Source organism: Desmodus rotundus, chromosome 4 (genome assembly GCF_022682495.2).
Source record: "Desmodus rotundus isolate HL8 chromosome 4, HLdesRot8A.1, whole genome shotgun sequence".
Lineage (NCBI taxonomy): Eukaryota > Metazoa > Chordata > Mammalia > Chiroptera > Phyllostomidae > Desmodus > Desmodus rotundus.
Genome location: NC_071390.1, coordinates 6712674 through 6740024, shown reverse-complemented (window position 1 = coordinate 6740024; position 27351 = coordinate 6712674). Strand labels below are relative to the sequence as shown.

Sequence of the window (27351 nt, the reverse complement as noted above, 5' to 3'; positions counted from 1 at the left end):
GCACAGGCATTACTAACACAGTCACTTCCTAGTTACAAAGCTGCAGAATTCCAGGAAAGGTTTCAATCACAAATTTAAATGGAGTCCACCAGAAACAGCTTTCCTGTAAACACTAAATGACACTATCAGTAATTGCATTCCTGTCTCAAGAATGCACAGTTTATTCAAAGGCTCTTTAAAAGTAACACATGACCATCTGGGAATATTTGTGCGGATATGGAAGATTTGAGTTTCTACTATCTTTTGGAAGAAATAATAACACATGATTCTTGCTGAGCTGATGGCTAAGAATTCCTAGTTTCAAAGTCAAGTTGTCTTTTAAATGCTGGTTAATAACAGTAAAAATTTTTTTCATATATAAGAGCACTATAATTTATACATGAAGTAAACTTACTGTCCTAAATAAAATTTCATTATCCTTAGTCACAAATGTTTGAATTTGTAGACTTAGTTGATAATATTCATTTCATTCTAATATATCAAAAAGTGCTGTCTTGTGCCCTGGCCAGGCAGCTCAGCTGGTTACAGCATCATTCTGATATGCCAACGTTGTCGGTTCGATCCCCAGCCAGGGCACACACTAGAATCCACCAATGAATGCACAGATGGGTCCGACAGCAAATCGATGCTTCTTTCTCTCCCTCCCTTCCTCTCTCAAAACATTTATCTCTAAAATCAATAAATAAACTTTTTTTTAAAATACTCTCTTGTCAACTACTTCCATGAGCAATCTAAACTAATAAAGTAAATACAGAAAAGTCTAAAAAATTACAGAAATTTCAGAGAAACGTGTGACAATAAACCTCTAAAGTTTCTTCAAATACTTTTTCTATTTTGGAAAAAATGATTATATATTTATAAGCCAATTATGTACCCCAAATCTAAAACAAAGACTACACAACAGATGCTAAAGAAAATTATTCACCTCAGGGTAATTTGGTAGACAACATTTAGTGAAAAATTTCAGAAAGAATTCATTATAGAGGTTAAAGTCTAAACGGCGTTTTTCAAACTTTTTATTATTATAACCTAGGTAAACATATATACAAATATAAAACCAGAAACAAACCTTCTGCTATAGAACGCTCTTTTCCTACATAGAATGCTTACCCACGTTATGTAATCCTTTATTTTGTATTCTACTATTTCATTTTTAAAAACCATGACAAAGAACACTGCTGCCTCAGGGCTCGGCACTGTGGCACACGACAGCTTTACAGCGGAAAGGGCTCGGTAACCGGCTTGCTGCGCACTGGCAGCTACGTGAAGCACCACTCAAGACACAAAGCGAGCGCCACGTCCTCCCAGCATCCAAAGCACTCAGAAGCCTATAATCTAATGGAGGGACGACATAAAATGTGCTCAAACTGACTCCTGCGTGAGAGGCTGGGACAGAGTTCAAGGAGAATGTGGAGTTTCACCGGAACTCAACAGTCGGGCTGGAGTAAGCCTAGGGCAGCATGGAAAGGAAGGAGAGCGCTCCAGATGAAGGCTACAGCGTGAACACAGCTGCCGAGGGGGACCTAGCACAACTCTGGGAAACGGGAAACAGCAGGGCTCTACAGAAGTGAAAAGGGAGGCTGGGATCAGAGTCTGTGGAGCCTCGAACACCACGTTTTAGACTTCATTCTAGATGAAATGGGAAGGCCTGCTGGCTGAGAGAGCAAGTGCGTAAGGACGCCGAGCGGAACCCAGGTCTCTGATGGATTTCCCCAGAGGATTTCCTGAACTGCTGAGGCCTTACTGCCCTACACAGGGCAGCTCCAAGAGGGCCACATACTCCCCTATTATACAATTCATAACAAGGAGTATTTACGTTAACAACTTACTTAGGAAGTGTGGTATAGCCAGATATTCCATTGATATCATCTCAACAAAAGCAATGTCATTCTCTCCATTAATTCAGAAACTGTCTTATTGGGGGAAGGGACAGAATTATATAAATCTGTTCATATTATTAACAAATCTGAAAAACTACACAGCAGTCAAATCAGTGGTTGTAAATCTTTTTTCTTTTTGGTTATAAACCATTCTGAAAATCTAACAGGGGTTAATAAAGCTAAATATAAAAGTTAAAGATATAAAACTTCTGGTGAGTGGGGAAAGTAGTACATTTTCTTGAAGCATACAAAAATTTCTTACTACACAAAAAAGAACCATAGAAAAAAATACTGATGAATTAGAGTTCATCAAAATTACATACTGCCTTCAAAACATTATTGACAAAAAAATAAAGCCAAAGACTGGGAGACTGTTGACAAAACATGTATCAGACAACAGATGTGTATCAAAAACATGTAATTTAACAACCCAATAATAAGAACAATGCAATTTTTTTTAAAAAGGCAAAAGCCAAACACTTCACCAAAGTTTCATGACTGTTTAATATGCACATGAAAAGATGCTCAGTATCAGTTACCAGAAATGCAAATAAACCCCCAAGATACCACTGAGTACTCTCTAGGATGGCCGAGACAAAAAGAGACCGAAAAACCAGTTTTGGCAAGGATGTGGGCTACCCAGAACTTGGAAATTGCTGGTTTAAAACGGTAGGACCATCTGGGAAAAAATAAGTATTCTTGTGTACATCCACCATGTGTGACTGTGTCCGGCATAAATCCCCGGAATGGGGACTGCTGGGTGCAAGGGTTTTCCCACAGAGGCCGTGCCATTTTGCAGTCCCTTCAGCGGTGCGAGCGCTCCCCGCCCCCACGCTCACCACCACAGCCCGTACTGAAGCCCCGACCCCCGCCGGCATGGGGAATGACAGTTCTCCGCAGCTGTGATTTGTGTTATACACCTTCCCACATGCGTGAGGAACTTTGTCTCCCTTTGCTATAAAGCTGGCCCGTTGTGTTGTTGTTAGACTTCTGGTCTTTGCTTATTGAGGACTCCTTCCACACTGAGGGGCTGACCCTCGGTTTGTGACGCGTGCTGGGTTTTCCCAGTTTCCGTGTCCTCCGACTCTGCGTGCCGTGCTCTTTGTCGCGCTGAAATCCAGTAAGTGGCGAAATACATCGTATTTTAAAAACGGTGTCTGCGTTTTCCAATATAATTAAAAAGGTCACGATCACTCAAACATTAGAAAAACATTTTCATGTTTTTTTCCTAGTACTTTCATGGTTTCATAATTTGACATTCACGCTCCATCTGGAATTTATTTTGGTGTAAGGTAGAAGGAAAGAATCCAACCTAATTTCTTTCAGATGTTTACCAAGTGGCCTCAACCTCATTTTCTGAGTGATCGTCATTTTCCCCACTGATTTAAAATACCTTTCTGATAACTTACTAAGTTCCCACATACATTTATTATCTCCTTCCGGACTTTCTACTTATTCGGTTATACTTATCTGTCTGTCTACTTATGTGCCTGCGCCACACAGTTTTAACTATTAAAGCTTTATATTATATTTTAGTGCCAGTAGATCCCATCCATTGCTATTTGCTGAATTTTCTGGCTCTTATTGCTTAATTTTTCTAAGATTCTGTATTTAGTATATAAAAATATTACTAATATGAACAAGAAAATAGTAATAAAAATGGAATGCTCTGTCTTCTCTATTGTGATGGCAAAACACAAGAGATTTCCAAGAATGTCTAATAAAAAGAAAATACATGTATCATGTTAAGTTTTAAAAAATCCCAAACATAAGTGACATCACTTTCTAATACAAGGTGGAACTGAGCACTCACTGGCTAAGATGCACAGATCAAACACTGGGCGGCTGAGGGGGAGCAGGCTTCAACTTCGAGACTTTATGGTTAAAATGGACATATTTCATGTGGACATGCAGATTCATCAACAGCTAACTGAGGCCAGTGTCTGGATTTAACAATGATGCTGGCAAAAAACACTCAGTCAATGACCACTATCTGAACCTTCACCAGGTAACAGGTGCCAGGTGCTGGAAACAGGTGAACCCCTGCCTGTCTCTGGAGAATCAGTCTACTGGTTGTGACGGACCTGGATGAAGTCCACACAAGAATATACCAAACGTGATCGTGCAAACTGTCCGAGGTTCCTAAAGTTGCACGATGTTCTTTTTTAAGGCAATACTTGCTCATAACAATGGGTAGGACATTTTATTTTTAACTCTTTAAATACTTAGTTTGTGTAACTGGAAAACTGTAAATGTACTCATTTCAACTTCTGCTCATCAGCAAGTATGATTTATAGATTAGTTAAAATGGTTTTTTTCCGCAAGTATAGGCTTATTACAGTGCCACAAATATTCTCTCAAGCCATCAAAGAATTCAAAGAATTTTATGAAATAAAGCACTTTGAAATGTTATGCTTTAAACTTAGCTGGTTTAGAGTTAAATGACCAAAGAGCTTAAAGTTTAGTTAAAGTCGCCATCACACAAATAAAAACGCAGGGTCTGAAAGCCACCCTGCCTGTTTAGCTAGGGGAAGAAAATGAGAAATGTCTGTATTAAGAATGTAATTACTTAAGGATTTGGACATACTTTCCCGTGTTCAGAGGGGAAAAAAATACTTAATCAACCTCTAAGTACGTTCATTCACACTAGAACAATGAGGTAAAAGGAGATTAATTCTTTCCTAGGGTGCTCAACTTTTGGTAAGGAAGAAGAAATTTGAGTTACCACAAATCTTTAAAGGACTCAAAATTTTGCAGTGGTCTGACAGAGCTAACTCACAGTTTTTTAGAGCATTCTTTCAATGCGATCGACAACTATAGATGATGATGAGCTCTAGATGCCCCTCGCCCAGTCTCAGAAACACACCCACCAAGGACAGCGCCACGGCGAACCCGACAGCTCAGGCACGCGGCTGAAGAGGGAGGGAGACTGTAGGAGAGGGTGATGTAGTTCAAGGTAAGATGCCTAGAAAGAGTAAAAGCCATCTTCCAAGAAGCCTAAAAACAGAGAGGGGAATGTATATTTTTCATTACTAAATTAATTACTCCATTCCAAGTCCTCAAAGGGAGGTAAGTTCAGCAAACTGTGCTCTGTAACACCGCCAACTACTATAACTTCAGTGGCTGCTTACGAACTGCTCTAGAACAGAAACCAAACACCAACCAAGTGCTTCTGTACTCTGAGTTGCCATAGAAAAGTGAACATTTTGCTCAGAATATGATCACCGTAGTAAACGGTTTTATTTCCTTTAAAGAAAACCACTGAGTCTATCTGTAAAACCCAAATTATACTGCACTTCTCCCCACAAAAGAGAGAGAAAGAACTAAAATATGGTCATAATATTTCAATCAACTTTACTAGGCTGTCATGGAATGAAATTCAAGGAAATGCCAAAGTTAAATCTAAAACACCGGGGTAAAGAAATCTAGCTGAATACATTTCTCGCTCTATCTCTATTAAAAATAACTGCTTCTTCTGGAAGAGCTCATACAATGTGTGTTGTTAGCCAGTGGAATGAACAGGCATTCTTTTCACCTGCATGCTTTGACCATAATTTGAAGAGTATTATCATACTGATCCAATTTTCTACCCTATAAAGAAGGAGAATATCCTGGTTTAACAAACTTATATTAGTCATAATTCGGCCTAAAAATTATATTAATTTTGATAGCCAAAGTTAAAAATATCTCACCACCATCTCTTAATAAGTATAATGAACACAGGTGTCTAAAGTCCGTATAAAAGGGATGGGCATCCGGAAATTTTCCATTTCAGAATCCATGACGTCAGCAAGTTCTAATGAGAACACAACCAGTAACACTAAGAGACTTTCCCACAGCTCAGGTGTAATGAGGCAGCAGCCTGGAGTTTCAAAGGCCAAAGTTACATTGAGTAGATGGAGAAGGGGCAAAAAATGGTCCAAGCAAACCCTGGTAATAAATTTCTTTTAGTATTTTTTAAAGGTGTAATTCACATAACATAAAATCCACCCTTGGAAAGTATAAAATTTGGTTGTGTTTAGCATATTTGCAAGGCTGTGCAATCAATGCTACTACATAATTCCATAACATTTTCATCATTCTGAAAAGAAACCCTGTACCCGCCCATTAGCAGTCGCTCCCCAGCCCCTCGCAAGCACTCACCTCCTGACAACCTATTTGTGAATGAAACACTTGTGTACGTGGCCACACACCCTGTTTGAGGCAGTGTAAAGGCCAAAGCCCAGACGCAGCCTCCCAGGCCTGAGGGAGAGGCCCACGCCGCCTTTCTGGCCTGTCTTGCACTGATTTCCTTCCTCTCCACCATCCTGGCCGCCCTGGCCGCACAGGTTCCCTGGCTGCTCCTGGAACACATCAGGCCTGCTCCCACGTCCACGCTCTGACTGCCCTCTCTCCTGGCCTTACAGACATCCCCATGGCTACCTCTGTCGTCCACTGAAGTTTCTGCTCAGATGCCACCGCCTCAATGAAGCCCACCTACAAGTCTTCCTCCATAGGACTGACTCCGTGTAACGCTCCTGTTCACTGGCTCATATGCTGTGTCTGTCGGAAACTGCTTGCTGGAAGGTGGAGATCAGGGCAGGTCTGGTCTAATTTGCTTGCTGGCGTGTCCCCACCACATCTGCTTGGTAAAGAACTTCAGGGTGAATGGACGACGACTCCGGCACAGCTCACCCATCCATTTTCCACTTCCTTCTCCGAACGCCACAGACATCGCCTCAGTGTGCTGTCTGCATGTTGACACGGCTCACACGAACCAATCAGTCTTTGCTGAACCTGTATTCACGATGCAGCCCCACCATATTTTTACTGTACAAGAATAGTTCCCAACCTTTAGGAATTCAAGGAATTACCAAATACTGAAAGTATAAAGGCATTATCATGAGAGGGTCCATAAGAGTTACTGAAATTGAAAAGAGGTTCGCGTACTCAAGAAGGTTAGAAACTACTAATTCACGTCAATTTAGTTTGTTCCTCAAAGCTGAAAATACTTTTTTTCTTATGTCACTGATACACACTTTCTCAGTTTTTCATACTGTTTCATCTTTTCAAAAGCAGGGGGAATGGGACTTGAGAAAACGCCTCTTCCCCTGACCCGAGGTGACAGTAACGATGATGAGTTCTCCCCATGTTTGTTAAACACGCAGTCCTCGTAACGATCCCGCACGTCTGAGTTAAGCCTCGTAATCTTCAGGGAGTGATGGAAACAGACACGTCTACTTTACAGACAGAATGAGATCACACAATAGGGGTGATAAACTCAGAACTAGACTTCCAATTCTCGTTCTCTTTCTATGCCTAAATTTTAAAATATTTACAATTCTTTAAAGTATTTTCAAAATAACTTCCAAAAATCTTGGCAATCCTAACTCAGTTCAGTACGTACAGGGGCTGTACCCAGCATCCGGACGAGAAGATGAAATGAGCCCGTGAGGCCCCTGTGCGCCAGTGACTTCGGCAGCCAGTATGGAAGCAGGTGCTGGGTGCAAGGGTGAAGGAGGCACAAAGGAGCTGCAACAGAAAACGGGCGGGGGCCACGGCACCGAGAAGGGCACAAGGACCACATGCACATGGGGGTGGAACAAAGAGGGGAAACCACCAGCTTGCTCGAGAGAGCCCTCAGGAAAGGGGCCTTATGCAGGGAGGCACCATGGTTGCAAAAACATCAGGCAAGTACCCAAGTGAGTACAGATACGAGACCTACAACACCGCCTCCCTCCCGAGCTCCCAAGTGCATGTCTGTCAAAACGTCACTGGATAGGAAAAGAAATGAGAAACAACTGTTTCAACTCCACAGATTAGTATGTAGTCCTGCATCTACAGTTTGTGAAAGCTTCAAAAATAAATGTATCTTTAGCTTTACATTCAAAATGTTAATGTTAGGTTACTTATAAAGAGCGACTCCATCTTTTCTTTGAACAAATGCCAGTTCCCATAAATTCAAATTTATTACCTGTAGGTAGCTTTCTTCTTAATACAGAATGATATATGGGAAGCAACTTTCAAGTTCATGAATGGATCCCATTGTAACCTGGTATTACCTGGAGAAATGCTATGAAACCCGTGGTTTCAAAATTCCATTCTTGTTTCTTTTATCTTATTACATCTTCCTAGATTCCTATAGAAATTATTCTTACAACTGAACGTAAAACTGACCAAAAATGAAAGAAAAGCTTATTACTATTTACACTATATTGAAAAGTTCCCTACAACAACCCTGAAGAAAGCACCGAAATAACCCATCCTCTTTACACCAATTCTTAGTGTTAAAAGGTCTACTCTTTGATTACAGTAAATCCAAAGTATATTATTGTAATTTCAAAAAGGCTTTACCATCTTTAAAAGTCTTTTTTGTCCTATAAGACAGTTGTGAACCCCTATGTATTCAGGATTACATATATTTGCAAATCTGACATGAAAGAATTCTCCTTGAATATTGCATTTTTCTTTGTGTAATTTTAAACAGCATGCAAATGAGAAGTTATTTCTTTAATTACAGAATTTGAGACTGTTATTTTTCTCAGAAAAAAAAAGAAAATCAGAGAAAAGTAAAGAAAGGCTTTCATATGATATTCACCCAAGTGAGCATTCTTGGCTTTTAATTGGAAACATCTGCGGATGGGCTTGGCCGATTGCAGTAAAACCGAAGTTACCAATTCACACCCTGCCATTTTGAGGGTATTTTGTTTTTACAGTTTTCAAATTAAAACCAAACGGACTTTCCTTTGAACTCTGGTCCTGAAGCAAAGATCTTTATGAGATTTCACTCTCAAGAACACTTTATAAATATTTTGAAAAATATGAAGGATTTCGTGAGTATTTGAGAAAAGGATAAACCAGCAGTTTGTTTTGAAAGTTGAAAGTTCAAGTTAAATTAAAATGTTAAGAACGTTCAAAGACAGTATTATTTAAATACAGAGAGAAAGAAAGAGAGAGAGAGAGAGAGAGGACCAGTAGCACTGAACAAAAAGAAAGATTAAAGTCTTTTAACAGTTAAAGCCAATACAGGTATCTCATTTTTTTACACTAAATCTGCTGATTTTACTAACACCAATTACTTAAAGAGAAGCTCCACCACTACATAAACAAAAATAGTTCAAAACAATCCATTAGAGCGGGCTGCATCTCCGAGAAAGCAGGAGAGAACAAGGGCTTACTAAACCCAGACTTTTCCCTGAAAGACAACACCCATGGAGTCCCATCCACGAAGCACTACAGCAGACCCCCTGCTCCCTGAGCTCATTACATAAACAGAGACTGACTTATCAGTCCCCGAGAGAGTGCTTGAGAAGTAACTCTAGCTGCTCTGTTTTCAGAAACTGTGTTTGGACTGTGCCACGCTCAGCTGGTGAGGTGAGCCGAGACCAGGAAGACAAAGGGCCTAAACATCTGAATCCATTTGTGCTCCCCAAACTCTGCAAGCCCACAGATGCGCTCCATGTGCTGCTAGGCGAGGCTTTGAAAACTTACAAATACATATTTTTCCCACTGACAAACAGAAGTGGTGGTTCTCTGTGTTTCTTTAATTAAAATCCAAGGGTTCGCAAAGGCTCCAGGACTTACTTTAAAGCTTCCTTAAGACTGGGCTATTTATTTTACTATTGGAGAATAATAAAGATTCTAATTCAGTTTTAATCACAATCTTTGCTTTTATTTTGGCAACCCTGGGTTAATCTTCTCTTCTAGAAAATACAAAGAAAGCTTGTGAAGAAAAGATTCAGGGAGTCAACTTACAGCCCAAATTTAATTTCAAACTGAAAGGGTCATAAGTTGAAAAGGATGAAGAGAAAGAGGAAAAAAAAAAAAAAAGAAATAGAATGAAAGATTAAGCCAAAGAAAAGAAAAAAATGAAAAGTAAAATCCAAAGCTTCTTTAATTTCTGTTAGAGATTATTTAAGAGAGTACTTGTGTATGTGTGTGCTTATGTGTATGTGAAACTTGGCCTTCGCCGTATCGATAAAACAATCAGTTGAGGTGTTTGCTTTTTTAGGCGACCGCTGGAAGACAGCACTGAGAATCCCTGGCCCTGCCACTGCCATGGGGTGACGCCACCCTTACCCGCATGCAGCGAGGGGCTGGTTCCCAGGTCTCCCTCAGCATCCATCTCCCTGCTGCCATCAGAGAGGAACCACTGCGCAAGTTCTCTACCCTTTTGGGCTCTCTGATATCTGGAAAGAAGTAGGATGACTCCTTTTTAAAGTAAAAAAATTTCAGAGGCCTGTAATTTTAGTTACAGCTGATGAGAAATCACACAAGATAAAAAGCCACTACGAATTCATCAATGCTTTGGAATAGCTTAGAGGTTACTTTGCCCAGGAGACCTGTCTGTATGTGCCTGCACAATAGCAGCACTGTCCTCCCGAGCTTGCGTGTGTGCCCTCCCGAGCTTGTGCGTGTGCACACGGAGCCACTGCCCTCTCGCCCCTGGTTCAGAGACACCACGTGCGTGAGGCGTGGGGTGCACAGCTGCGCCCTTTCCCCACCAGCCCACCCAGGGCACTCCATCTCTGCACCAGCTATGCGGTCGCGGGGACTCCTCCTCTGCTCTCAACGCCTGCTGCACGTTTGAAACCCGTTTCCTTGGACTCAGCTTCACCTTCCCACCAGCTATTCCTTCCCATCCCCAGGCAGAATCTCTCCGCCCCCCCACCCCACCTTCTCATTCCTGTAAGTCAGCAGGTAATTTATTAAATTTCTATCACCTGCCAGGCTCCGTGCTAAAGTCGTGGGCATGCCGTGGTGAACACCGCCACTGCGAGTTTCGGTTCTCAGGGACTTCTGTGGAAACATATCATTACATACTAAGGCAAATACGTGAAGAAACAGTATCAGTGCAACAGGGAAGCCTACCTTCGACTGGGTTAGGGTGTGAGTGGACACCCCCGGCGTGGTACAGCAATCTGCTCTGGAACACGGTGCCACCTGTTGTGTTGTCTGTGCCCACGCAGTGCTTCTCCTACTTCTGTGCCACCTCCCCTCCCCTTCTCCACGACCCCAACCTAAAGTGCCCCAAGAACTGGAACGTGCAGTGTTTCGTGCCTTCCTCGGGCCTGGGCAGAATTCCTTGTAGGAACCGTGTTCTCAATACATACTTACTGAGTATTTATCAAGTTAATCTAAATTGTGCCATACTTTCTTCCTTAAAAATAGAAAATCTGACAATTTTGAAACTAGAAGAGCCTTGGACCTCCCTAGGTAGTATTCAATCTCATTTTAATATTTAAAAAAGGGGTGGGGAAGAGAGAGCGGTTAACCTAAAGGCCAACTGGTTAAGTGACTTACTGGCAAAGCTATGACTAGAAGTTTAAACTCAGTATTTCTTTCTGTTAAAATTCCCAAGCTAAAACCAGACATTAAGACTGAACACCTAAGGTGGATGAGCAACATTCTTGTTTGTGAAGATTTGACTAATTTGAGTCCTTTGGGATTGGGATCTGGATGAACATTTAAGAAACATATCGTGGGCTTTATTTTTCAACACCCTTTTTTAAGTTGATATGCCTTGAGTCAAACACACGGCTTTAAAAAAAGTCGGGGCACTGTCTCTGATTGATCACGTCTCTAACTAAAGCTATTATATTTTTCCAGTAAACATTTTTCAATGCCTGAAAACCTTAATCGTAAAAGTCTGTTTAATTACACCCATGAGGGAAATAAGAAGTTAGCTATAACCTCATATTTATCCCAGGGGTGTGATTTTTGGTAATCATTCCTTTTTTTCTGCCTGATGGAAAATTCATCACAAATGATTTAAATGCTTCAAGTTCAAGGATAACCTTTCCCCCCTCAACTGTGTGGCAGTAGGAGTCCTGGGAGAATTTACACCCTATCGCCTCGAATGGCATCCTCTGCGAGGAAGGACTTGGCGGAAGGCTAATGTAACAGCTCTGAGGGGCAGCCACACTTCAGCAAGCTCAGAGGATAACCAGGGCATCGTTTCCTCCCTTTCTCAACGATCATTTATGTGATGAGAAACACAGCCACTTTTAACTTAAACGTAGTTATTCACTGAGTGGGCAAATCAAGTCCATTCATAGAATTTTAGAACAATTATTTACTGAAGAATTTATCATGTCACAAATACCAAATAATCTTGGATGACACTTGGGAAAAGCTTACTTACTCATTTCATCTAAGACATCCAGCCTAAAATATCATATTGGTCCAAACTCAATTAACCATGTCGTTAGAACAGAATTTAAAGACTCTCAGGATGACAGTAATTATTACTGTCTCTGTAAAGGTTACACTACTCATATTTAGATCATTCTAAAACTATACACGCACCAAACACAAAAAATCTTCATGATGTAATTTTTAATATTTTATGTGTGGCTTGCAAGGGCTTAATTTTAAAATACATATATATCCCTGGCTGGTGTGGCTCAGTGGATTGAGTGCCAGCCAGTGAACCAAAGGGTCCCCGGTTCGATTCCCAGTCAGGGCACACGCCTGGGTTGTGGGCCAGATCCCCTGGGGGGGATGCACGAAAGGCAACCACACATTGATGTTTCTCTCCATCTCTTTCTCCCTCCCCTCCCCTTTGTCTAAAAATAAATAAATAAAATATTTTAAAAATAAAATAAAATACATATATAAGGGGAAAGTTATCAACAGGTAAACCACTAAATTTCTTCTATAATGGTGGCTATCTGACACAAAAAATGCATTATCTTAAAAAATTTAAGGAGTCAATCATCACCTTTACATCCAGTAACAGTCTGGAGGAATCAAAACAGCCTAATTATCGTGTCAGAACTCTCTGGAAATAATATAAATAAAATTGAAGCTGAAATCTACAACTTCCAGATGTGGGAGAGTATAATTTTGACAAGTTGCCATTATGCAGAGCCTGAAATTATGGCATTTGTACGGTTTTGAGCCTTCGAGTGTAGAGCTCTGAGAATGTCTGGAAGCGAGCAATCTACAGCCCGTCTATAAGCTTCCCGCGACGGCGCATCTCAGCAACCCAGTGTGGTACAGAGCACAAGCCCCAGCAACACTCTTCTGTATCGTTATGAGCTCACAGGTCTAAAGAGATCTGTGATTCAATCCATGGCAGTTATCCTATCTGAAGCTCAAACTGTCCATAATTTGGCCAGTGGGAGTCCATTTAAGTTGACTCCTGAAAGCTTTTGACATAGTCGTAGTATTTTATGATAGCTAACTTCATCTCATCTTCACATAGACTATATACTCATATTTCAGTGGCTGAAAGTAAAATAATACTTTGTGACATGTAAAAACTACGTACCAGTCAAATTTCAATGTCCATAAATAAACCTTCACTAGAGTTACGCCATGCCCATCCGTTTATAAATCTTCTAAGGCTGCTTTCGCTACAGTAGCAAAGCACATGGCCTATAACCCTACGTATTTACTATCTGGCCCTTTATGGACTGACTGCGCAGAGAGAAATTCCAATTTCTAGTAGACAGTGAGGACCCGCAGGTATGTTTATCTTGTAATATTCACGGGGCTCTATGCTTTCGTGCACTTTCTATATTTCTAGTATGCCTCAATTAAAAGGCTTCTTTAAAAAAAAAAAACCTTCCAATTATTGTGAATTTAAGGATGTATGGAAGAGAAAACATTCCTATAATGTATCCAAAATTAAACATGTCAAATAGTAATTTTTTAAAAAGCCATCGTCAGAATCAGCATTTGATTTGAGACAAGGAGGCCAGACTATGAACAGGCAGATGTAGAAAACTACAGAGAACAACTGAGCAAGTATTTAGAGACGGTTCCAGGAAACTAGAAGCAGCCCAGGCAAGCACAGTAACAGCAGGATCTGACTCAAGTAGCAGACACACCACCACAGGCTGGGGTCTAACAGCAAGATTCCAGGGTCTAGGAGAACGGACGTGTGAGACGTTAATACGGCTTGGATTTAACACGTAAGTGGCAACTATGGAAGGAGCAGAGAGACACTTTCGGCTGCTCTGGAGTCCTGCTAACACGCCAAGATTGAAGGCTTGTCAACTATGTGGCAATATCTGCTTGTTAGAACCATTTAATCACTATCTGCTTATCTTCAACTGTAGATATTATAGAATAATTTATAGCAAAAGTGAACGGGACTACTGGTGAATTAAATGAAAATGCCAATTCCAGTGTATGTGAGGGGAAACCATCCAAACACACACACCTAAAACTCTTTAAGTTAAAACACTTAGCTGCACGTTCATTAGCCATTCTTTGACTTAGGACCAAGCCCTTTTTTTGAGGATGCATCACTGTGTCTTTCAGTTACTGGTTAAAAATAGTGAGAACTTAGTATAGAGTCTTTCCAGATTTTCATGGATTTTTGTTTCACCCTAAACTCTCATAGTTATCTACTTCACAACTAATTTGGCAGTGATCTATGATTAATCTTTGACTCTATCCAAAGCATTCAAATTAAATTTAAAGCAACTCTTTTTTAAGTCATCATTCATCAGTTTACTTGACCCTGAATCAAATTACATCATTGCTATGGCAAGCAACATTGGCATAAAAGCTGGTAGAAGAGACGTGCATGTGGACCAAAGCGTAGTCTCCCTGCCGCAAGCACTGCCAGGTCACTGACCACAAAAGGGACAGACTCCAGGCACAGGCAGGGGGCCCCAGCCGTCCCCAGGACACAGACTCGTGCGGGCGGGGCTGCGGGGCGGGGCCACAGTGTGGAGGCACAGCAGCAGCAGCAGCCGACCCCACGGGGCTGACGCGAGGAAGGAGAGTAAAGTCAGGGCAGGCCGCTGCTGCACTGCACACAGCTGGCAAGGAGATAAGCTAAAGAAGGAAAAAAGAAACAAAAATGGCAAAAGACAATTAATTATCTATTTTAATATTGTTTGAGGCACTCCTCATTTTTCCTGCCAAATTATCGTCTTAAGGGAAATAAATTTTAAAAAAGCACTTTTACTTCCCTTATTACACAGGGCCTGACATCACTGAGCGCGTATTTGATTTTCCTTAAAACCCCCTCGAGAACTCGTGGGCTAAGCCGGGAGTCCCCACAGAACAAAAGTAACCTCTCGGAGCTTCGACTGCAACTGAGACAGCCGCAGGCCAGCGCTGCGGACCCGCAAGGTGCCAGCAGAGCACGTATCAGCGCCCGCACATATCCAACAACTGCAGGAACAGGGAGCTACACCAACATTTTATCAGCTCATAGAAAGAGCTGAAGGGGGTCAAGTTAAGTGAATTTTCAGTGTAGAATTTTAAGAGAAACAGAAAAATTAAAATCGAACACTGACTGCTTTATCTTCCTGTGTATGTCTGCCAGTCTAATTTTAAGCAGCTTCTAGGATATTGTGTCCTTCCACCCTCCTTGGGATAAAACCTCCCAAGTGAATAGATACGCGATAGGAATGGATTCCTCACATTTAGCATGAATGTGCAAAACAACTAATTCTACGATTATGACTCAAAAAGAAATATACAAAAAGATGTTTACCACGCATTGTTTATAACAAAAAGTGGGAAAAAATGTACAGTAATAGCTTGATAAATTATGGTACATTATTATATTACAACATTTACAGTCACTTAAAATCAGAGGCATACAGAAGATTTAAGAAAAACTGGAAAATATTCATGAAACAAGTGGAAAAGGTAGGGAAAAATACAGACACCATACAACAACAAACATGAAAAAATGCGTGTGTATTTACAAATCGCTAAGAAAATACAGAAAGTATCAACAGCGGTTAGTCCTGGGTGAGAGCTGTAGGCAGAGTTTCTTCTCAATACTCTTCTCGTTCCCTTTTCCAGAAGAGGAATTATTTTTAAAATTAAAAAAAGAAAGAACCGGAATGAAATAGGGCAATGGCAAATGGAAGAAAACGGTCATTTCAAGGCAGGCAAATCTGCGACTGCACGAGTCACCCCTCCCGGCCCCCTGCAACAATCCTCGCAGCCCCAGGAGTGCTGCACAGTCAAACAGTTAAAGGGACTGTGGATACCTTTTCAGGAACATCTAGATATTTCACTTGTGAAAATTAAGCACGTCTGGTCTTCAAGCAAGTGCACAATATTAAATAAAGTGCAGCAGCCTCTCCACCCCTTAGAGCTGGCCATCCAGAATACCATGTTCCCTTTCAAGTGGGACATGAAATCACACAGACACATAGTGGCCACCACTGACACAGCATCACGAGGCTTCCGCTGCCCAAGCACGCCACCAAAAATGACAACTGACTTTGCACACACGTATGTAAGGACAACTGCCGTCACCATCCAGCAAGATACACACCTGGGATTTTACAATGTGAAAATGAAAAACAGTGCAGGTATAAGAACACATAAAATGGGGACCTGCAGGGTCCGTGAGGGCTGAGCGTGCTTGGACACCCACAGGCAAGCCTCACACCGGATGCTCCCTACAAGGCAGCAGCACAGAGCACCGGTGCAGGGCAGCAGCCCCGTCCACCCGCATGCGGTGCCGCCAGCCTTCACTAGCTGTACGGCCTTGGACAAGTTACTAATTGTCCTGCCTCCCAGGTTTCTCATCTCTAAAACAGTGAAAGTAAAAACACCCATGCCTAGGACTGTTGTGAGAATTATCTGAGCTAATAATCATGAAACACTGATTTACAAAGTGTACCTGGAACACGGTAAGCAAAGTATTTTGCAGTAAGGAGTCACACAACCAACTTACTTCCGAATGGTTCAAAAAGCATGTGCGTGTGTCACGGTGTGAGCGCATAAACACATTCACATTTCTGTGTACATGGGGGGGGAGGGGCAGTAGATAGAGCAGGAGGTGAATCTGAGTGAAGAGCACTCATCGTTATTCTTGCAACTCTTCCGGAAGCCTGAAAACACTTCCGAACAGTTAAGTAAGGAGAAAGTCTGCAATGCAACTGTAGACTGTGACGCAGTGATATGGAACTGAGCCCTGGGTTCGAGTACCTCCGAACACTGACTGAGGGCCCTGGGCTGTGTCTAGAGATGCTACGGTTTCCAAACAGAGCTGGATTAGCAAAACCAGATATTTACTACTCCCTGCTCAGAAAACAAGAAAAACTGCTTGCCGGACTCTCATCTAGAACTGACCAGTCCTGCTAAGCTGACAGAGAATTTAACGAAGCCTTCGGAATGAGCTGATGTGATTTAATCTGAATTAAAACATTAAAACACTTGGCGTCTCTCCAGATTCTTCTCTCTTGGATTCTGTGTCCAAAAATATAAATTTTTTTATCGTTCTCGTGATGTTTTCCTGGTGAGCCGGGAGCAGTGCAGCCACAGGGTACTACCAGAATATGGGACCCCGAATACGGACAGAGCAGAAACTGCCCTCTGTGAGCCTCGTTCCAAATCCCTAACTGAAGTGTGTCGCTACAGTCTGCGCAGCAACGCGACAACGTCAGAGGCAGACAAGCACCCCAGGTTATCCTTTGTAATGCTCCCTCAGCTCACCCTGATGCGAAGAAAAATAAAAAGTAAAAGGAAATCAGTAAATGGTAACAAAGGAGGAGGAGATGGATAAAAGTAGAAGGTTCTTACTGTCCTCAGTCTCCCCCGTTCACAAGTCCTGGCCCCACACGGGGCCATCAGTCCTTCACAGCTTCTCCCACCCTGACATCGAAAGAATGCAGGTAGTGTAAGTAAGTTAAAAATGTCTGGTTTTCATTGTCTCAACTTACTATTTTTGTCCCTGGAGAAAGTTATTAATGAAAGGAACAAAAACTTCACTGGGGACCTGGTAAAAAAGCAAGCACACGTTTTTCTACTGCCCGAGTTTGTACGACGAGGCCCTTTCCCTTCTCTTCAGTCCTTCACCGTAGTTTGGTTGGGAACGTAATTCAAACCTCTGCCTCACCCAGCACGCAATACGAAGCAGCAAACCCTGAAAGAAGTACTGTTCCAATTAAGTTAAATTTGGGGAGCTCCAAGTTACCAAAGCCACTGTTACGTAACCTGCCGAAAACTATAAACTCATTACCACCACCTTGTTCTCAGTTTTCAGATTTAGGCCAAAATTGCAGAGAGGGCCTCCTCTGTCCTTCAGGTCCCAAGGTCATGTGTCTCTTTCATGACCATGAAGGTCTGTTTGTCATCATTTTGTTTTTCAAAGTTCTCTGGGAAGAAAATTCTCAATGTCAATAATCTGTTTCAGTATTTTAAAACTTCAGATTATATTCGCTACCATCTGCTGGCATTAACGTTTAAGTCCATGTTGTTCTCTGACGTAGCACGCATCTCACCAAGGGCTGCCCAGGCCCGGGCACAGACAGGGTTGACCGACCGCCCTTCTGAACGCTCCCCGGCTGCACTAGGGACAGCGCGTCGGAAACAGAGAAACGTGTCCCTGACGGAAAAGATTAAAAACTATCCATGATGTGGGACTTTACTGACTCCTGTTTATACGGAATTTTACCAGCTCTTTCCCTCCTTATTCTCCATCTCAACCCTGTGTGGACAAGTGGTTCATTTGCATGAACGCCCTCTCTAATGCGCCCATGTAAACTAGTGTATTAGTTTGGTCCTTTGGGTTGAAGAAACAAAGAAATTCACTCAGATGACCCAGTGAGTGATGCAACACTTTTAACAAGTAAAAGTGGCACTTAAGAAAATGGGGGCAGAAGTGTTAGCCATGTGGGGTCAGGCTCCGGAGAATTCCAGGCTATCCAGGAAGAAGAGAAAACTCAGGCTGGACGAAGGCCTCGTGGAGAACAGATGGCAGTTCCAGAACTGGCGGCAGCTCCAACGGGCAGTCATCTGTGTTCCCTCGGCAGCAGGCGGCCCCAATCTGTGTTTTCATCTGCTGCTCGCTCTCTGCCCCTGCTCCCCCGCCCACCTCACGGCTCTCTCATCTTCGGATTCACAGGCTCCTTTGAAAACCAGATGAAGGAAACCCACAGACTCTACCCTCAAGATAAACGTGCCTGTGTACGAGAGTGCGCTCACAAGTCTAACCTGATGAACCCGTGTTCCCCGGCCCTAACCCGACTCTGAGCCTTTGCTGCTGTTTTCTGGCTCTATGCCTACCCCGGCTAACAACGGATTCTCCCCAGTCTCAACCTAAACTTCTTTAAAAGAGAGAATCTGATTGGTTCGGTCACCCACTATTCAGTGGGCAAAGCTTTAATGTTGAACTTGATGATACTGATCTACCCTAGACTGACCTCCCATCGGGGGAAACTGAGGAAAAATTGTAACTGGACCCATACCTAGTCCAATTAACGGTGAGTAAGACGGCAGGGCCACATGGCACTAAGCACAGTGACCTAAACTCAAAGGCTGCGTTACATTATAAATTGGGTATATTTATATAAATATATATGACTAAATAATGGCTGAAGGCACAACAAAAAAACGGATGGCAAAAAGGAGGGTAAGCTCTGGTGGGTGAGGCTCAGTTGGTTCGAGTGTTGGCCTGTTAACCAAACGGTCATGGGTACGATTCCCGGTCAGGGCACATGCCTGGGTTGGGGGTTGAGATCCTGGTCAGGGTGCATACGAGAGGCAACCACCAGTGTTTCTCTCCCTCTTTCTCTCCCACCCTTCCTTGGGCGAGAATAAAAAAACAAGTAGGGTAAGACACACCACTGAGTCTTAAGTGGAAATGTGTTTTACAAGAGTGAAGAGAAATGAACTGGAAGAGAGAATGAAAGGAAGCATGTCCTGATGGGCAAAGGTGTCTACAGGAAGGTAGAAAGAACCAGGAGGAACCGGGGACCCCTGAAGACCAAGTACAGGAATCTGGACTTAACAGAACTGTGTTAGACACCACAGATTTTCCAGCAAAACAATTCTCCCACATTGTAAATCCCCCTTGAACAATTCCGTGGTGGAGGCTGGACACGGATAGAGGGGTGGGGTGAAGAGGCCTGGGAAGGCCCTCCTGCAGTGGACACCAGGTGGCCTCTGCTTCTCCGCGTCGTCATTTCCAACTGACTGCTGCCTTTCCAAGATAAGCGTGCTACGCAAGGTGGCTTCCGTTTGGCTAAGGCCGCACACAGAGACAATGAGGCTCTGAAAGCGTCAATTATAAAAACCTTACAGTTGCCTTGTTTTCACAGAATGAAGACACATAAGCAGCAGGAGAGCGTGTGCAGGTACAAGAAAAGAAGGCCCGAGCCGTGGTGGAGAGCCCTGGGTGAGGGACGGCTGGGAGCTGGCTTCACTCTAACAGCACCACACGGCACAACAGCAGGTGAGAGACAGCAAACACGTGTGCACGCGTGCTTCCCTGAAACAGCGTCGTGCCCACCACGAGCCTAGGGTGGGCCAAACGCCTCCATCCCAGCAAAGCTGAAAATGAGTACAGCCCCCCACCCTAAAACCTATCAGCCAATACCGTGCCCTCTGGCCTAAAACATTTGAACTGAATTCAGCTGCTAGGGTAAGAGTCATTCAATTCACTTGGTTATTATGGAGCTGTGCACTCTCTTTTTATTTCTACAAAGCAAGGAAAACAGAATAATTTATAAATACTAAAAACAGACTCTACCATGCACATCGGAAATAAAAAAATAAACATCACATTGTGGAAATTTTAACCTTATTTGCTGTGGCTGCTGCTCCTCCAAGGGGCCTCAAGATTTGCTGGGTTGATCTCATTGCATAAAACCCTAAATTACCTTTAAGTTGACATGAAGGCCACACATAAGCCTCCCCAAGAAAATTTAAGACAGCCCTGGGGTCATCAGAGAGTTTAAGGCTGCACAGGGTCACGAATTAGACACAAGAAACTCCTCTCTGGTGTGTCATACAGGATACTTTATTTCAACACTGTTACAGCGCGCCTAAGATTAATCTTTCTGACTATTCCTTTTTGACAGCAGTCGTCATATGACCCACGGTAACTCGGCAACTATAAAGCCCTACAGACTTCAATGGCAACCTTCAAGAGGGTTTCTCAAACCTCAGCACCACTGACATTTTGAGCCAGAGAATTCTTTGCTGTCGATTCATTTTCTGGGCACCGGGGACAGTGACAGGTAAGAAGACATGGTTTGCTCAAGGGACTGATGAGCAGGGACCATGTCTGATCCTGCTCCTCCTGCCGTGGCGTCTGGCATGAGTTTCGGGCCGAGTGGGCCCCCCACAAGCACTGGCTGACCCTGTACACCTACAAACAGCTAGAGCTCAAGGAGAGCTAAAGATAAAGCACTTAGAAATGACAAGAGCTCACAGAAGCAGAGAGCCAGCTCACCGGGAGTGCGGCAGGTGGGGGCTTAAGTGAGCGTAGACAGAAAATGGCTTCCCTGAAGAACCGGCGTGAGCTCGGTCTGGGAGGGAAGCTGCGAGTTGCACTTGCCGTGATGAGTGAGTAACCTTCCAGACGTGAGACACAGCAGGCAGAGCATGTAACCTAGTGCCCACAGTCAGAGGACGCGGCTGTGGAACAGAGAGAAGCAGACTACTTCCTCAGTGGGTCAGGTCGGAGCTCTTTAGTATTTTTCAAAAGCTCCAAAGAGGACCGAGGTTGTTAAAGGTTAGGAATCGTGTACTCCACCAACGTCTCTATTTTGTTGTGGGAAAGGAAATGGGAAGAATGGGAAAAATAAGGAACAGGATTACATGAGCTTTTAATCCCCAGTTAATATTTACCTTTAATTAATATGCAAACATTTAGGATTCTCCAAAATTAGAAGTTATATATAGCTCATCATAAATCTGATAAACAGAGCCAGTTATACGCATTTCAATTCTTCGAATTCTCATTTGTGCTGCTAAAAATAAAATGTGAGCTAATGCAAACTCTGGGCAAATGAACCATACGGAACTTCAATTTTCTAATCTGTTAAGAGAAGCTCAGAACACAACACTGTAAGGAACTGCTTTTGACTCTGATGTGGCAAAATTTAACATGCGACAATTTTAAAAACAAGAATTTGTGATGAGCACTGAATTTTTTTTACCTCCCACTGCCAGTAGGAGGCCTCCAAAATCCCTTACTAAAATCATTCTGTGGTCATTTTTTCTACTGACTGCATCTAACTCTGGACATTGACCACCAGGAAAAATACATGCTGCAGGGTTCTGTCCTGTGCTGTGGGTAACTGATGAGATCATCTGTATTTCTTTCAGACCAGCAGTTGCAAAGTCACTACCACGTGTACCCAAATGCACTGCCCTGGGCTGCAAGACTGCAGTAAAATAACACTGGCTAATTTGACCAGAAAACTGCAGAGCCTGGGAGCTTGGGGATCTCAGTGGCCTGTGATTTTGCAGATGCAGCTCTGTAAACTCCACTTTTTTTGTAGGAGCTCTTCTAACAGCAATGCCAACTACCTCCTTTTAGGCAAACGCCTGCAGAATTCCAGGGATGCTGTTAGCCCACAATCAGGCTGAGGCACTGAGTTTAAGAATGATTAATCACAGATGAATTAGCCTTTTGTTTCTTTCCTGACATCTCTGAACCCCTTCGGCTGTTTCAACTACCTGACTTCTGGCCCTGTCCTGACACCGACGGCCTGAAACCGTGTTTACTCTGGCCCACAGACCAGTCTGGAGAAAAAGTTTGGGCAAAACACCTCCTTCGGATCACAGAAGGGCCTTACAGAAGCACTCTGAGACTACCTGGAGAAGAAATTTTGAAAATTATACCTAACACCATTTCTATATAAGCCAATTTTCCCCTCAAAGGAAACCGAGTATCTTTGAAATGTATGGGAAGGGGTCAAGGTAGAGAATATAAATTAAGCTTTACACGCAAATATTAAACATTTTGAAAACATAAACATTAATTTTTAAAAAAGGCTTAGGAAACAAACAAGATACATTTAAAACAAAAGCTCAATTTTAAAAGGTATATATGACAATGATGTATAAGTACACACTAACAGCTCAAATAACACCGGTTGCTAGGCAGAACGAGAGAGAACAAAAACCCGGGTCAGGCGTGCACCCTCCGCAGCGCCACGCGCTCCGGGAAGCAGGTCTCCCCTCACAAATCACAGCTGCCCTGAGACAGTCCCGTCCCCTCGCGAGGGGCTGCCTGAGGCCCAGACAAGAAGCACAACTCACAAATAAATGAGTGATGTGGGCTAGGAGGCCTCTTGGTAAGGTTTTCCTTGATCTTAAAAAGAGATACAGACCACTTCACACACGCGGGAATCGCCACTGTCGACACTTTAAACAAAGCCAGAAAACACAAAGCGTTGGTGAGGACGTGGGGAAATTAGAACCTGCGTGCACTGCTGGTAGGAATGTAAAACAGGAGGGCCACGACAGAAAACAGTACGGCAGTTCCTCAACAATTTAAAAATAAAACTACCATATGATCCAGCAGTTGCATTTTGGGGTATATATGCAAAAGAAATGAAAACAGTAACTTGAACAGATATTCGTACACATTCACAATAGCCAAAGGTGGAAGCAATGCAAAGGTCCGTCAATAGGTGGATGCATAAACAAAACGTGGCATATACATATAGAAGAATATTACTCAGCCTTAAAAATGAGCACTGACATCTGCTCGTTCTGACATCTGCTACAGCATGGATGGAACCTGAGGACATTCTGCTCAGGGAAATGAGCAAACCAGTCACAGAAGGGTGGACACCCTCTGCTTCCTCTTGTATGAGCTGCCCAGAGCAGTCGAAGGCGTGGGCAGAGAGTGGGATGGTGGCTGCTGGGGACAGGGGTGGGGAGGAGCTCTTATTAATGGGTATCAAGTTCCAGATCTGCACGATACAGAGTTATGGAAATGGACTAACCAACACCTGTGAACTGCATCATTAGAAGAGTCACAATGGTAACTTTCATGTGTATTTTACCACAATTAAAAATAACTGTATAAAAAAGAGACAGAGGAGAGGACATTATTTCCCGATTTTAGCCACGACTGACGGCTTGTGATGCCCGACAGCCCCCTTGGAACTGACAGGAGCACACCTGAGGGCGAGCATCCCTGAGGACCGCAGTCAGAACACTAGACCCTCCCTCCCGCTTCACAGGGTACTTCCTCCAAGGAGAGACTCTTCTAAGTTGAAAATACACTTTCCGTTCATTTCAGCCAATTCCTGAGTCCCACACTGATACCAGTTTATGCCACAACAGTAGTACCAAGTCCCGTTAAAGTGGCCGCAATTATTATAATAGTTAATGTGAGCAATGAAATCAGAGATCCAGACAATTTCCTTTCATCAGTGACTATCTGCTAGCTCTCATTACGTTCGTTTGTGACTGTCCGGTACCTTACATCTAAGACTATGGCCACAGATAAAACGTATCTACGCAATGAAAATCTGTCTGTAACACACAGACTCACACACACAACAGGAAAACCAAAAGAAAGCTATAAAAACGCATCTCAGGGAACGCGATGCTCAAGCACATGACCGCTATCAACTACAACCACAAGCACCCTGAGGACAGCTGAGTGCAACACAAGCCGCTACGTAACTACGAAGGTGACCACGTGTGATCTCCGCCTGCGGGTGCTCACCATCAGCAACGGAAACAAAATGAAGCTTTGTCACCATGTTAAGAAATGTCTTGTAGGCTCAGGTCAGGGTGTAAAATAAAATGCCTCACAAAGATGAACTGTCACACGCCAAAAGGGCACATCTCAAGGGATGAGTGCCCAGAGAAATTCAGGGACTTTGTAAAATCCTCTCACGTGGAGCCGCCGGAAACCTCTCTGGTCAGCTCAGCTCCCTGCAGGACATGAGTCTGCACAGCTCAACACAAAATGATTTCCATCCACATGGAAACTCCGTATCTAGTGGTTTCTATCCGGCCCCATGTGTTTTAGTCATCCACTGCTGAGTAACTAACCACCCCACAGCCCAGTGGCTTAAAACAACGACAACTTAAAATCCCTCGGGATTCTGTGAGTCGGCCACAGCTCAGCCAGGGGGTTCTGCTGCTCCATCTTGGGCCCCATCATGCAGCTGCATCCAGCCAGGAGCCTGGCTGGTGCTGAAACACCCAAGATGGCTTCAGGCCTCCCAGGTGGTCTTTCTCTCCCAGGGTAACTGGACCTTTTACATGATGGCTGGCTCCAGAGACAGAGGAAGAGAAGGGGCCAGCCCTCCTAAGTCCCAGACAGTACTTCCACAGTCTCCATTAGTCAGTGCGAGTCACCAGGCCAGTCCAGCCCAGGGCGACGGAAACAATCTACCTCTGGCAGATGAAGAGCATGCACACGCAGAGTAAGAGGCAGTGAGGAGGACCCCCCTGGACACTGTCTACCAAGCCACGGTCCTCCCTCCACGTGACGAGGACTCGTCATTTCAGCGTGCCTTCCTGAAAGCTCATTACTCAGTGAAGCACAGTGGGTAAGATCCGCTCCTGTGTATCTCAGACCTGCTGTTAAATACCTTAACTTGCTCTAAGTTAACTTGCTTTATTGTGCAGGTCGTGCCTTAACACGTCTAACCCTACACAAGAAAACCCAAATGGAACACCTCCCGAGTTTCAGGTACAGGTACGTGTCTCTAGGTGCCACTTTATGGTCCTGTGTTACCATGACCTGCACGACCCCTCGGCTGCAGCCTCCACCCGGGCAGAGCCCACATCCGCGGTGCCTGCAGCAGCATTCCCGGGTCTAACCTGTGCTGGGCTGTTAAGACTGCTCCTGCTTAGTTACCGACAATTACTGCTATTTAAAAACACATTCTTTCTTTAACACCAGATAGAAAAACTCTTGTAGATTCTTCCACGTATATTTTACAAGGCAAAAACCATGTCGTCATCAATGCTTGAGTAGTTAGGCTCTAAGAGAGATAAAATTTTAACTATTATTATAGTTACATGCTAAATTTACCCTCGTTCGAACTTGAAAATGAGAGGTTTTACAATAGTGTACCATTCAGTTTCTGGGAATTACCTCTTATTGGTTTCTAGTTCTAAACCTTCAACTTGTAATGAGAAATGTTTGTGCTTGCACCAACGTCTGTCTTACAGTTGTGAACAGCACATTTTCTGACTGAAAATCCCATTTTTCTAAGCAGTTGTGCTATTCCTTCCTAACTGAGGGTTCTCATTTCCTCAAAATATAAGAAAATAACATTAACTGAAAATGTATATATATTGTCTCCTCAGTTACCTAAAATGACTTATCTTCAATCATAATGCAATAAAAATAAATTTCTTAAACTACCAATATAAAATTAAAATCACTACGTTCTTAAAGACCCGAAAGTGTTCAAACCACCATGCAGGGAAATGTTTAGCTTTACAAAATTAATTTAGTATTCACATATATTATCATTATCATCTCACAAATATCTACAAAGTCACTAACTATACTACAAATTTTCAGAACCGTCTCTCCCAAGAAGATATACTGTAAATACAATGATTGAGACCCCTCCCTTTCCACTGTGGGCTATAATCTAATTTTAAAGGTTTTAACAGTGTATCTAAATTCCCAACTGAGATTCATTTTGGGCACTTGAAAGTGAGAAATTAGGAATCCTGAAATTCTAAGTTATTCTCAAAATAGTTCTAATATTCTTCATACTCTTTACTCATTAATATGGATACCTTAAAAATTTGTTAGTAAGAAAAATCAAGTTTAGTAGCATTAAAAAAGAACTAGCCTATAGAAATTATGAAAACACTGGAAAATGCCAGCAAAATTACTAGGCAGTATTTCCAATAACCTAACATTTGAATTTCTTAGCCTGTTAGTATCAACAGGAAATCGCAAGCTGAAATTAACAATTTAAAAACTTATTTTGCTCCTGAAACTTATTTCTTGAAACACCACCCATATACTGTGCACGTAAGCTGACAAATACTACATTTGCATTGCTATTCACATTGTTAGCAGCAGACAGGGACACAAACCCGTCACGTGGCTTCAGCTACAAACAAGGCCAACTGACTGGACTGTGACCCACACTCCTGACCTCTCCCTAAAAATGCCAGCCTTCCCTTGTTCTATACTTTATGGCGGTGGCTTCCTCCAAAGCAGTAACATTTCTGTGGCGACTACTCAGCTTTAATTCTTGTGGCAGAATTACGATACTTCCCCTCAATTTCCTGAATTCTGAACTGAGTTTCCTTAGGATTCATTTGAAGAGCCATGTAAATTATTTTACCCGGAATAGCTAGGGTTCTGTATGTTCAGTGAGTTGCTGCGGATTAGCCTACATCAACAACATTAAGTGCCTATGTGTCAGCACGTTTCAAAGCAATAAATAAGCCAGACTCTATGAAAAGTTTAAGACATTTAAAAATAACTCATGATTTACATTAGAAACATATAAGCAAGTTAAACTATTAGGATGAGAAACTACAAAAGCACTAATTTTCATAATTTGAATCTACAGCAGACACATATGTGAAATCAATTTTACCTTATATTTCATCTTGGGACATGAATGAATGTAGAAACCCATATAATAATAGCTGAGTTGAGGTGTTTTTTCATTAAGCTGCTTAGTGAAAGCAATTTCTCTGCCAAAAGAAGAACAAAGATGAAGATACAATTAAATCTAGTTTCAATATTCAAAGTACTATGTAATTTGATGACAAATACTTAATAGTAAGCTATCAAAAAAATCCAAGTGTTGAACAA

At 42.7% G+C, this 27351-nt stretch overlaps 1 protein-coding gene across 7 annotated transcripts in view; it reads right to left on the bottom strand.

Annotated features, from left to right (window-relative positions):
- ATE1 (arginyltransferase 1) overlaps positions 1–27351 on the bottom strand; it is a 125509-nt gene that overhangs the window by 41346 nt on the left and 56812 nt on the right. For 6 of the 7 annotated variants that reach the window (XM_053923381.2, XM_024555524.4, XM_053923377.2 and 3 more), the window contains exon 10: positions 27131–27230. The exons of the other annotated variant lie outside the window; for it this stretch is intronic. In XM_053923381.2, the coding sequence (XP_053779356.1) occupies positions 27131–27230 (100 nt within the window). The remainder of the gene's footprint in view (positions 1–27130; positions 27231–27351) is intronic. 7 annotated transcript variants of the gene reach the window in all.